This window comes from Pararge aegeria, chromosome 4, assembly GCF_905163445.1.
Source record: "Pararge aegeria chromosome 4, ilParAegt1.1, whole genome shotgun sequence".
Taxonomy (NCBI): Eukaryota; Metazoa; Arthropoda; class Insecta; order Lepidoptera; family Nymphalidae; genus Pararge; species Pararge aegeria.
This window is the reverse complement of record NC_053183.1, coordinates 18,728,116-18,741,814: the sequence shown is the minus strand read 5'-3', so window position 1 is coordinate 18,741,814 and position 13,699 is coordinate 18,728,116. Positions and strand designations below refer to the sequence as shown.

The 13,699-nt window shown below is 34.5% G+C and overlaps 1 protein-coding gene across 1 annotated transcript in view; it reads left to right on the top strand.

Annotated features, from left to right (window-relative positions):
* The first annotated feature begins 338 nt into the window (after positions 1–338).
* The window catches only part of LOC120623421 (neuroligin-4, Y-linked-like), a 51,855-nt gene continuing 38,494 nt past the window's right edge, over positions 339–13,699 (top strand). Inside the window, exons 1-2 of the mRNA XM_039889446.1 lie at positions 339–827; positions 1,008–1,225. Of these exons, the coding sequence (XP_039745380.1) occupies positions 463–827; positions 1,008–1,225 (583 nt within the window). The 5' untranslated portion in view covers positions 339–462. The remainder of the gene's footprint in view (positions 828–1,007; positions 1,226–13,699) is intronic.

Sequence of the window (13,699 nt, the reverse complement as noted above, 5' to 3'; positions counted from 1 at the left end):
ATTTATTTGTTCTTTTCGTTTCGTAGTTTTTCAAGATTTAATCTCTCATTATATTACCTTTTACGAATATAATACTGTTGAGGTACGCACAACCCAGTACTTGACTTCTGTATTTGAATACAACATAAATTGTTCGATAGGTGCAAACTATAAAATTGCATCGATTTCAATCACACATGTCTGACAGCTTTTCAAATAGTTTAAGATTTGAAATAAAAATTGACTTGACTTGTATATATTGAAACTTCCACAGACTGAATCCCAAGACTTTAGTTAATTAAGCTCAAATCTAATTTGAACTATTCCTTTGTTATAGGTACAACCATGGATATCTCAAACAAGGAGGTAAAAGTACAGATCAAAGTTTATAACAAGATGTCGAAAGTAATAATACAATGAAGATAACGACCGGCACAGCAATAGAATAAAGAAATGTGTCCGCAAAGGTGATATAAGAAGAAAATGGCCATCTACAAACTGCCATTACACATTTGCAACTCAATAAAGCAGTACTGGATATCAAATGTATCAAATTTAATAACAAAATTACTGAAAGTTATACAGAGTAGAACAGTGAAATGGAGATGCAAATTAGAATCTCAGGAGAAGCTTACCTTAATAGTACTATTAGTTTTGCTGCTAAGTGTTAATTCAAGTGGTAACAGTTATAGTGGTGGTAGGAATTCGATGCTAAGGACCAGAATTATAGGTACTAGATACGGTAAATTACAAGGTGTTATACTCCCTATGGATCAACATAAGTATTTAAAACCTGTGGAGGCTTATTTAGGAGTCCCCTATGCAACACCACCCACAGGATCAAATAGGTATGAAGAGTTTTCTTTATGTTTTACTGAACTAAAATTGTATTACAACATTAACTTAAAGACTAATAAAAAGTAGCTTTACGAGGAATTGATTAAAATTATTACAGTGCTGATATTTTCATTCGAATTCGATCATCGTTATAAGAAATTTCTGGTCGTTTTAATTGCTATGTTTCTAAGGTTTGCTCCAACTCGAGCTCCAGCACCCTGGGACGACGTAAGAACCGTAGATCAAATGGGACCAGTCTGTCCGCAAAGGTTACCAGATATTTCAAACGAGACGATTACTTTAGAGAAAATGCCAAAGGGAAGACTGGAATATCTAAGACGATTGTTGCCAAGGCTAAAAAATCAAAGCGAAGATTGTTTGTATATGAACATATATACGCCAGTACAGGGTAAGATTTTTTTTAAATATATCCTGGGAAATTCTCTGTACATATTTTAAGCTTCTTTATAAAATTGATTTGCATTAATTTGTAGTTATTTTATTGAGTAGTTTAAAGAAATATTAAATAATATTTGACTTACCGCCACGTGACGTTTGTGAGTCTTGCGTATCGATTGAATACGAACTTCGGTCTCTTCCTGAGAGTTTCAGCAATCAGTCAATGAATGACCTCTGGTATTCAGGTTTTAGATTTGAAGAGTGGCTCGATGGCAATCACGCCCAATCAAATAAATAATGTCCTTAGATTATCTTAGAATAAATAAGTTTAATTAATGTACGTTGTTGTACTTGATTCCTGCCATCTTGAATATTGGTAGCGAAGAGCCATTCGTTCTTATATTAAATTCAGTTTGTGATTTTACAATCATTATTAGTTTACATTTCAATTGCACGAGTAACATTTGGTATTAAAGATGTGACTTTGAGAGTAGGTGATATTATGGTAAGTCAACATTTTTAACCAAATATATAAACATAAAAAACATGAAGTATAATAATTATACCATACAAAATTTACAAGAAAAATTGAACCGACGTTGTAATTTTAAATCTTATCAAAAGCCGGGTTTGTTAATTTTAGCAAGAAGACCAAAAAGTATTTACCAGAATACGAAATGAAAATTTTCACAGAACTGACTTCTAATTTCCATTTGCATATACGCTAACCTCGTTTTACTTTATTCAAAATGCACGACAAATTTTACAAAAGAGTGCAGCATTCGAGATAAACTCAGTAAATACCGGCGACTAAATCTTGATGTTCAACACCACTACTGTATTGCAGCGTAAATTTATTCACTAGCTATTATTTGAAAGCTTATTTTAAAATTAAATCTTCAATATTTTGAATACGTATTGTTTATAATTTTTATTTTTTAATTTTATTTTTACTCTTTATTTGAACACCACATCATTTAGAAAAACAACAAAAAAGGGAAAACACTTAAAGAATGTAGTAGGATACAAAAGGCGGCCTTATCGCTTATTAGCGATCTCTGCCAGGAAACCTTAGGATTAGGAAACCTAGATAAAAAAAACGAAAAGGTGGGGTACACTGTTTACAACATATAAATACGAATAACTACATTCTAATACATAAACCAGACTACATAATTACAACAATACTATTGATAAATATAAAAAAGGCATACTTATAACATACCATAAATACTTAAATATTAGTTGGAGTACATAAATAAATAATAGTCGTCTTTATTGAGCGAGAAAATGAGCCCTAACAGAATTTTTAAATATGCCTAGTGACTTTGACTGTCATATGTTTTATGAACATAAAGTCCGTATATTTTATTTCAATTCAAAATTCAAATTCAAAATTAATTTATTTCAAGTAGGCCTAATTAATAAGCACTTATGAAACGTCAAGTCTGTTTGTAGTGACTCTACCACCGGTTCGGAAGGCAGATTCCACTGAGAAGAGCCGGCAAGAAACTCAGCAGATTGCTCTTTTCCAACATCAGCGGAGTGGCCTGCTTCCAAGCAGCCTTGTCGTTTAGGAATTCATCAATCGTGTAGTAACCACGATTTATTAAATGTGTTTTAATATATTGTTTAAACTTAGGTAAAGGTAGATCTAATATTACCTTCGGTATCATGTTATAAAAGCATATACCCATCCCCACAAAGGATTTCTGTACTTTTCTGAGACGATATGCAGATATCACTAATTTATGTCCGTTTCTAGTTAGTCGACTTTTTGTTTATAATTACTTATGTTTTGTTTAATAAAGATAATATTATTATAAATATATTGCGAGGCTACTGTAAGTATACCTATTTCTTTAAATTTGGTACGAAGGGATTCGCGTGATCTAAGTTTATATATCGATCGCTCAGCTCTTTTCTGTATTATAATTATAGTTTCTATATCAGCAGCTCTGCCCCATAACAAGATCCCATACGACATTACACTATTTTTTTTTGTAATTGCTTTTATATTAAACAAGTTGTGCCTTGCGGCTTCGTCCGCGTTAATACGGGACACAGCGTACTGCTATACAGACTACACCTAACTAAATCAAATACTAAACGTTAAGTTTTTTCTATTTAATATGCTTTTAATTCTCTATAATTATAAATGACAATAATGTGTGGCATAACAGCAGCACTACATATTAGTCGATAGCGCTGGGTAAGCAACCTTGACCCAAGTCAGTAAATGGATTGGTGCCCGTATTTGGAAAATTGAAAGATAATTTGATATCAATAAGTGTTAGCTCCTATCACAAAGAATAGTAATTGTTACAGGAAGAATCGAAATCGCATTGTTAGTTGAGTCGTATGCTAAAGTTTAACCCAGACAATTTCTAACATTTTTTATTCAGTACTAAAGTCCTCATAAATGTGACAACATTTTATGTTAAGCCTTTTATGAGCGGCTTGTAGCTAATTTTGAGGGACAAAAATCATGCAAGTTACTTATATTTACTGAAACGAGATCGCATTATATTACGAAATTCAAACTTTCCTAAGCAGGTAAACTAGAATCAAGCTTCTTTCTAATGTGTATGAGCTATACAACGGATTTACAAAGCTTTATGAAATACATCAAAGAACTAAATTTTTGCGGATTGCATCTTGTATATTTGACTTAGACTTGAATGAATACACTTTTATTGTAGACCACAGAGAAATTTTACAGAGATACAAATACAACAGCACAATAAGGTAGAACGTACAATTTGGCGGCCTTATCGCTAAATAGCGATCTCTTCCAGGCAACCAAAGGCATACAAGAAAATGTTATAAGAAATAAGTAGACTTGATGAAGATCTTCGGACATACATATTGGTTGTTCTATTTATGTTTAAGGATTCGTTTTATAATTATCTTTTTTAATTTTTTGTTTAGCCTAGTGATCTGTAGTAACTAAATAAATAAATAGCAACAGATGACAGAAATCCTAATACTGCGCAATCAGTGCAAGTTTTGTGAAGAACATCAGGATATAGCAAAGAGTCGAGGTTTTAAAATATTTATAATAACAGAGTATAAATCATAAAAGTCTAATAGATTTCAATACAATCGATTGGTCTACATACATCAAAAAAAAGTATAAGCAATTATTATCAACCTGCATATTCGCCATCAATACCTTAAATACTTCAATGGATTCTGGATGAAAAAATATGAAATTTCAATAACATTTTTGGCTTGTTGCGACGAAACAATGATACAACTTTTCCAATATTTTATTCATACAGCCAGTGATCCGATTCTCTTTCATAAATTACAAAATGTCACGACAATGCGACTCGGGTGCTTGCAATTCTTCTTGTCAGAATATTGCACATATAAATTGTGTTTATTACTTTGATATTACTAAAGTCTCGTTAATTTTATGCATAAGTTAACAGACTTAGCACTTCATGAAAAGAACACATCAACATCATCATATCCACCCAATACTGGCCCACCAGTGGCAGTAGTCCACCAGTCCATGAGTTGTATTTTTTTTAGCATCCCTTTACATCTCATAGCCCAGAACTCTTTAGTTTCAAATATATCACTACCAACACTATAACATATTTAAAATCAGAGCCTAGAACTCTCGTACTTTAGACTGCATATCAAACGTCAATATTTTAACATCGAAGATATTACATAACAGAAAGTATATTTTTTTTAAGCAACCCTTTACATCCCACAGTCTAGAACTCTAAGTTTCAGATAGCTCGAAATAACTAACACTATAAAATAATTAAAATCAGAGCCTAGAACACTCGTACTTAAGACTGCATATCACACGTCAATCTTTAAATTTCGAAAAATTTCATAACAGAAAGTATAATTTTTTTTGGCAACCCTTTACACAGCCTAAAAATGGTTCATTTTCGATAGAAAACTAATTACTCTACAACATAACCTGTGCTTACTCCAGCCAGCTTAACTCGATCCAGAAGCTTAGCAGGCCGCTCAGGTTTCCATGGAATTCCGGGAGAGTAACTGGGGATCCAAGGTCAACCTTAGATCCCCAGTTAATCTTCCGGGAACTGATCTAAGGTTAACCTTGGATCCCCACTGGCGTTGGGCGTTGTTCTGCAACTCTAGCATCAAGTGCTTTAGGGTTTCCACCGACTCCGTGCATGCCCTACACAGAGCGCTATCGGTGACACCATGTTTTACATTATCACCGAATATGAATTCTTCATTAAAGTGGCTAGTAGTTAAGAGGAATTCTTTTGTGACTTTATCCACACTCAATTTTAATACCTCATGCCAATAGAGTATTGGAAATAACCGGAATACTTTGGTCGGTATCGGACTAAAAATTTTAATCACAGGTCATAAAATAGGCACCGTTTTACAAAGCTTTGCATAGCGAATTTTTCAATTAAGTTTCAATGAATTATTATCTTTTTTTAAAACCTATGTACTGTATACCTCTAATTTGTTTTACGTGATAAATAAGAAAAAAAAAACGATGTTATCTGTGGCAACCAGACGAACCTATATGGTGTAATTTATTACTTTTTAATTCTCTCGTTCTTTTTATTGTACGCTTTTCACGCGAGTTTTGTGTCTATAACAGACCGTCCTCGTGAGGCAAAGAATATTTTATATTGTAAAAAGCCTAGATGCATAAAATAATATTTTTGTAACTAAAGCACATAACAAAAGGGTACATAAATAATCAGTACATTTTAATAAAGCATACAGAATATACTTTTCACATCTCATTTTCTGCCCGCATATATAACATACGAAAATGATACCTCTTTTCCATAATTGGTTGGCTGCAAGAGCACTCCAATAGCAGCTCGAAACGGGGTCGCATAGTGTAGATATGACGTCCCACATTTACATGCAGATGAGTTTCGTGTTAGTCATAGTTTACGTTCTCGCATATCACTGTATTAAGCACCGACTGAGTGTGTGATGGTTTTGACACAGCACATAATTCACTCTCGTATTCAGTCTTATATATTATTGACGTTATTATTAGAGAATGTTTAATAAATAATCTAACTGGCAGCTTTATGGCGTTCTCACACAATGTCGACTGAATACCGATTAGGCTGAAATTGTAGTAGTGAGCTAGCTTTATTTTATGTGTCATAAAACAAACTTTTCAATATTTTTGTGCCGGTACGATTCGAGATAAAGTGGAGATAGCCTAGTGGGTGACAGCTTTAGGTACTATCGTGGGACTGAGTTTGACCCCGGCACGCACCTATGGAATCAATAAAACTAAACATACTGGAAGTGTGTGTGTGTGTGTGTTCATGTAACAGTGCAGTCTTAACTTATTGATGTCATATCATTTATTTCTTGCAAAGTTTAGTTATTTCATTCTTTAATTCTAATAAATGGAACGTTTCATGATTTGAATGTATTGTAGGTATTACCAGGCGAAGTTTAAAAGAATGATGTGAAGTGTGTCGTCTACTAATCCGTTCTTGCCAGTACGGTAGACTACAGCTAAACCCTTCTCTTTCGTGGTGGAGACCCGTGCCCTGAAGTGGGCCGGTTATGGGTTGATAATGATGTACTACCCGAGTGGATGGCGAGTTGCTAAAATAAAATACCTACTGCATAGCGATTCCAACGATATGCCTCGTTTATTTGTATAGCCATAAAAGTATCGACCTCTGAAAAAGTTGTGGAACAAAAGTTTTTCACTATCAACTTAGGAATCACATTTCAACAAGTACACGAATAGGATAAGATTTCGTGGGGTACACTAAATATTAGTTTAAGCATTCTATAAAAACAACCTCCGTCTATTGGCTTACCGGCAAAGCGGAATAGTAATTACTTAAATTAAATTCATTCTTGAGGATTCCCGGAATAATATTCGCCCACAAATCCGGGAATCTATCGCCAGTGGCACATAAAGGATCCTTTTTGTAAAACTATCGTACCAAAATGATAGCCATTGTGGGCCGTGATTAAAATTTCTGTTCGCGACCTAACCAAACCGGTCCGGATATTTTCAATAGACTATTGACATCAAGTATTAAAATTTAGTACCGATAAATCACAATGGAATGCTTTTCAATACTATACCAAAACTATTCGCTGGGATGCTAGATTTTTATTCCTATTATATTCACACGCGTTGACTGAACCACGTAACGTAATGTAATATTGGCCATGCGGCCATCATATAAACCCTTCTGCATGTCCTATGCATTTTTCACTATCACCGAAATTATAATGAAAGAAAGAAAGAAATTTTAAATTTACCAACATAATTGTTATAAATTTATTTATTGTTTCATATTTTTTATTTTTATTAGTTTTGGTAAATATCATTTTTATATATTATACTTATATTGGTTACTTATTTATTTATTTGTCTTTAGTTATAAATATTGTTTTATATATATTATATATATTTACTTATGTAATGACATATATTTTATGAGTATATGTCTATATGCACAACCTATCTATTTTCTGTACTTTTTTATCTTCGCAATTGGTTGCCTGGAAGAAATCGCTATGAAGCTATAAGGCCGCCAAATTGTATACGATGTTTTGTTATACTTTACTTTTTTTATGTACTTTTTGTGGTGTGCAAAAAAGTATATTCATTCATTTGACGGCCGATTGGCGTAGTTTGCAGCGACCCTGCTTTCTGAGTGCAAGGCCGTGGGTTCGATTCCCACAAGTGGAAAATGTTTGTGTGATGAGCATGAATGTTTTTCAGTGTCTGGGTGTTTATATATATATTCTAAGTATTTATGTATATTATTCATAAAAATATTCATCAGCCATCTTAGTACCCACAACACAAGCTACGCTTACTTTGGGCTAGGTGGCGATGTGTGTTTTGTCGTAGTATATTTATTTATTGATTTATTCATCCAGCATTCATTCATTCATAATTTCTTACAATTGTATACCAAAATAAGTATATAATAACAGTAAGCATGTGGACAAACAGGGTTCTACCTCAGCACGAAGCCGAAGCGAGCTGCGGCGCTGGTATTCAGGGGGACCCTGCGTGCACTCGCTATAATGGTGAACAAAAACATCGTCAGGAAACCTGCATGTCCGAGAGTCTCCATAATGTTCTCAATCTCAAAGGCGTGTGAAGTCCACCAGTCCACACTTGGCCAGCGTGGTGTTCTACGGTTTAAACCCTTTTCATTCTATCAGGAGACCCGTGTCCTGTAGTACGCAATAATTGGTTATTAATAATGATTGGCCAACAGCCTTTCGTCCCGATTTCACTGGTTAAGGAGTAGAGTTTCAAAACTGCTTAGGCCTTCTTGAAATAAATAAATTATGATTTTTTTTTATTTTGATTGCCGAAGTCAAAAATAATGTATGCAACTCTCTGTATATAATCTGCGCAAAAACTACTCAAATCATTGACTGCTTATAAGACAATTAAAAAAAAAATACAGATATAGTTTAATAATAAATCTGATACTCGTGAATAGTTAGTATATAGATCGAAATTAATTTCGTACTGCCTAAGATAAATCACAGATCTAATTTTACAGCCGCGAACATAAATATCTTATAATAAACTTAGACCTTCGTTAAATAAATAACATTTGTTTATTCGTCAAAACTCACCAAATCAAATTAATTTAATCTACATCAACTCAATCGAATTCGTTCACAAATTCAATTTGGAACTAAATCAGAAATTCTGTTGAACAAAACTCAAATAGCACGATTTATCGTTCACGAAGAATCAAATTTAAATTCAAATATAATGGAGTAGGCTTCATTATACATTCATCGTCATCATATCAACCCATTACCGGCCCAATACAGAGCACAGGTCTTCTCCCACAGTGAGAAGTGAGGGCCACGCTGGACCTACTTGGTAGACTCCACACGCCTTTGAAACATTATGGAGAGATCCCGGCTAAGTTTGTTGTGGGCTTCTTCTCAGACCAGGACGCGTTTGGAACCCTCGTAGCTTTAGTTTTAAGTTTACGAATGTGGTTATCGCCATCATCTCACTACCGTGTAGTTCTTATGTACGCATCAAAAGTGCCACCTATGGGCCTGCTTGAATAAAGATATTTTTGACTTTGACTTTGAGAAGTCTCTAGCATGCAGGTTTCCTCACGATGTTTTCGTTCTCCGTTGAAAAAAGCGATGTTTTAATTTTTAAATTTTAATTATATTTCTCAAAACCGCCGCAGCGAGGCACAGTTCCTAAGATGCTGGCAGCACTGCCCCTTTAGATGGCCAAACTAATTCGTTGGCCAAGGTTACTGCCCTGTCTAGGATCACCGGTAGACTCGATAACCCATTTCGATAATTCTTTTCTTTCGAAGACGTTTTAGATTTCATTTAGTTTTACATAGTTTATTTATAAAACAAATGTGAAAGATATGTCCAATAAAAAAATATATATTTCTTACATGAATCAGAATTAATCTACACTTAATATTATAAAGAGATAACTTTGTGAGGTTTTTGGGGCTTATCTCTGGTCTGGTGGGAGGCTTTGATCGTGGCTGGTTACCACCGTAGCGACGAAGCCGTGTGCCGCTAAGCGATTTACTGTTCGGGTGCGATGTCGCGTAGAAACCGATTAGGGGTATGACTACCATAATCCCTAGCAGGTTAGCCTGCTACCATCTTAGACTGCATCATCACTTACCACCAGGTAAGATTGCAGTCAAGGGCTAACTTGTCGTGGAATAAAAAAAAAGGGTCTACAAACTAAATCGGACGAAAGGGTTAACTATAACTTCTCTTATGAACGCTGCCTTAACTTTAAATGGTTGATATATGATAGAGTTTAAGAAAAAAATCAGCGTTTGGTTAACTAGTGCCGGTGTGGTTTACTTCAGCTTTTTTAAATCAGGCCGGACAGTTACACTGCTGCTTCAGGAAAACGGTGAAAAACACACCGCACAATAGACTGCTACCAAATTAGAGTAGTTTCAATTTTAATGTCACATTCACCGTACTCCCTCGATTTTGCTGCGCAAGATTACCATTTTTTTCGAAATTTAAATAACTTCTTGCAAGTAAATAAAGTCAACTCCGATGAGGCAGTCCAATGCGGTTTCAAAGATTTTATTGAGTTCCAATGCCTTTTTTTTAGTAGAGGGATCAAATAAGGAGATGGCTAACTTGTAGTGAATTTAAAAAAAATTTAGGGTTCCGTATCCAAAGGGTGCCAGATGAACTAAGTCAACTGAGCTCTATTATTTATTTATTATTTATGTACCATAAATTGTGATTGTGAACATAATATACATGAAGTGTACAAAGGAAAGCTTATCTCTATAAGAGATCTCTTCCAGCTACCTTAGGATGTGAGTAAGATGATTTGATTGTGGTATAGGTCAAATAAAGGTACAATATACTTCATAATAACTACTAAGGGTATTTAATATATCTAAATAATAACAAAATTCTACATACAATAAAATTTGTATTAGTATGTATCCATTACTAGGCTTCCGCTGGTCGTATGTGCGTTAAGTCCGCGGGAGATGGACCTCGGCTCGGTTCGACGTTAATCTGAGTGTTAAAAAGTCCACCACTTTTGGACTAATTATTGCTTAGTCCGAACGCCCCCGTGACCATGGCAAGAGTCCACGTCCGGTTGACGTGAGAAATCGGGGCAGAATTGCTTAGTCGTACATCTATGTCGGCAGAGTGGTCATTAACCACGGCCGCCGCCTCCCACGAGGCCAGACCAGGGAAAATTCAGAGATGATTAATCCTTGAAATGGCCCTGCCAGGGAATCAACCCATCGAACCTGAGACCTTCCTCTTTAATCCACTCACCTCTGCGCCAGAAGGCCGTCAAAACATAAAAGAAAGAAGTTCAAATTATCGAAGTTTCTATCCACGCAATAACGTTGACGCTGGTTTGATATGTAATGTGTATTGAGTGAAATTGTACGTGCTCGAAATACTGCGAGTGTGTGGTTGACTCAAGTGTGCTAAGCTTAGAAATACACGAGTCTGAAATATGTTTTTGATAGATACGTACAAAATAATGGCGTTTATGTGCAAAAAAATCTTGTTTGTTTCTTTCTTGGATCGGTGCTTGTCGATCTACCTGGCGCAGTGGCGAATATGCTTTTATTATACGCCACAAAAAGTACATAAAAAAGAAAAAGAATCACCAAAAGCGTGTTCAATTTGGCGGCTATATCACTACATTATTGCTTCCAGGCAACCTGTCGTTTCTTAACAAAAGAAGAGCAATGATTGTTAAATTGTAAAATGATGTTGGAACAGAGCAACAGCTGAGTTTCTTGCTGGCTTCTTCTCGGTAGAATCTCCTTCCGAACCGGTGGTAGATTCACAACAAACAGACATACTTGACGTTAAAAAAATGCTTATATTAGGCCTACTTGAAATTAACGAATTTTGTTATAAATGAATTATTTCATAGTCATCTCTGCCATGGATCTAATCATTGGATCCATTGTTCCCATATATACTCGTACCATTGGATTCCAATGGTATGTATAGAAACATAGCTACGGAAAATAGGTATTTGTAGTACACGTACTGGTATCAATATTATATTATTTCTTAAATAATAGGTACTCAAATGGATCATCTATTATTAAATTCATGTTTTAATTTTTTATCACTGGTATAATAAACTTAGTAAAAATTGTATGTACTTGCCTTGATACGCATTAATAATTTTATGTTACCTACTGTAATCATTGCACTGCAAGTTTATTCTTACTTCTTATGTTCAAATTATTGCAGTCACATATTTTCTTTCATTTAGAAATAAAAATAAACCCTACCATACTCTTAAGTGTAGGTTAACTAAAACATAATAAAAAAAAATTAATAACGATGTATGAAATGTGCATTGACCTACTTCGATTGTTCATTGCAGCTTAAGAGCATAAAAATATAGCGTTTCCATATCAAAAACTATGCAAAAATTGCTTTCAAACAATTTGCGTGCTCTAAAAGCTAAGAGCCTTATTTTTACAAAACGAACTTTTAAATACAGAACTTCGCACACGTAGTCATTAAATGTTTATTCTAGTGGCTCTAGACCAATCCTCTCGGCGATAGATATTCTTATTAACAAGTTATTATGATGTTATTAATTTTTACAGTTATATGATACATAGGATTGAAAAAATAAAATGACACCTTTGTAATTACTGATTTGCACCGAAAGTACCGATATTAGTCAACTAAATTACGGTTTAATTAAAAAGTTCCAACCAACCTAAGATTTGTTATACTGACCATGCTGAAGGCCCATTAAAAATACTAAGATAAGGTTAAACGTGAACATCGACGAAATAATATTACTATATTCGGGCGTAAATTTAATGAGACAATTATTTTTTAAATCAAGTTCCAAAAATTAATTTATTTCAAAAAGGCTTAAGGTTACTTTATAAACACTTTTCCCTTTCAAAACTTTAAATCTGTCTTATTTGTAGTAACTGATTTGTATATTCTATCTATAAGAGCTGTTTCAGTATCATAATATTACAACGCTAATCTATCTTGTAACTAGGACTTACACTGCTTCTAAGCATATTTGTAATTTAGTTCATACTTAACTACTTATCAAAATTCGTATTACGTTAATTACAATAATAAACAATGAAAAATTCAAAATATCAACTCATCTGAATTCATGCGTTACTACTTATCTCTAAATCCCAAAGCATCAATAAACACTGTGGGTGAATGTTACCTGCCGAGTCTTTCAAGTAGCCGACGCCCTTAATTTTTCACGCGGCGGCCGCGTTCCAAGCGTTTTGTATCAAGTTCAGTCAACCTATTAGTTCAAGGAATTATCAACGTTACGTACATCTCACCAGTAATCCCGAAATGGCATTGAATAAGTCAGGCATAGCAAATGTATTCCGCTTCAAATTTACCATTTCTATCCTATCCTACCATTCAATGTTTCCGGCACATGCACTTGAATTACTACGCTCAGCGGAGCTCAACAGAAACATACTCAGAATCGCACACACGCACTGTTCTATTCAATACAGTACAAGTTCCAGTACATGGATGGAAAGCTTAGGATTCATAGATTTTCCAGTCAGCGAAGCATAATTGTATTATTCCATAGTACTCAAGACGGTTGAATGTAAGCAAGCTAGCCCTTTATCAGTAATCCCCTTAATATGAAATAACAATAATTTTTCCGTTGAATTAATTCTGTTCTAACCTAATAACCGACGGCCTATTGGTGCAGTTTGCAGCGACCCTGCTTTCTGAGCCCGAGGCCGTGGGTTCGATTCCCACTACTGGAAAATGTTTGTGTGATGAGCAAGAATGTTTTTCAGTGTCTGGGTGTTTATATGTATATTCTAAGTATTTATGTATATTATTCATAATAATATTCATCAGTCATCTTAGTACCCATAACATAAGCTACGCTTACTTTGGCGTTAGATGGCGATGTGTGTATTGTCGTAAAAAAAAAAACACCAAATCCTGATTATTTATTTACATTATA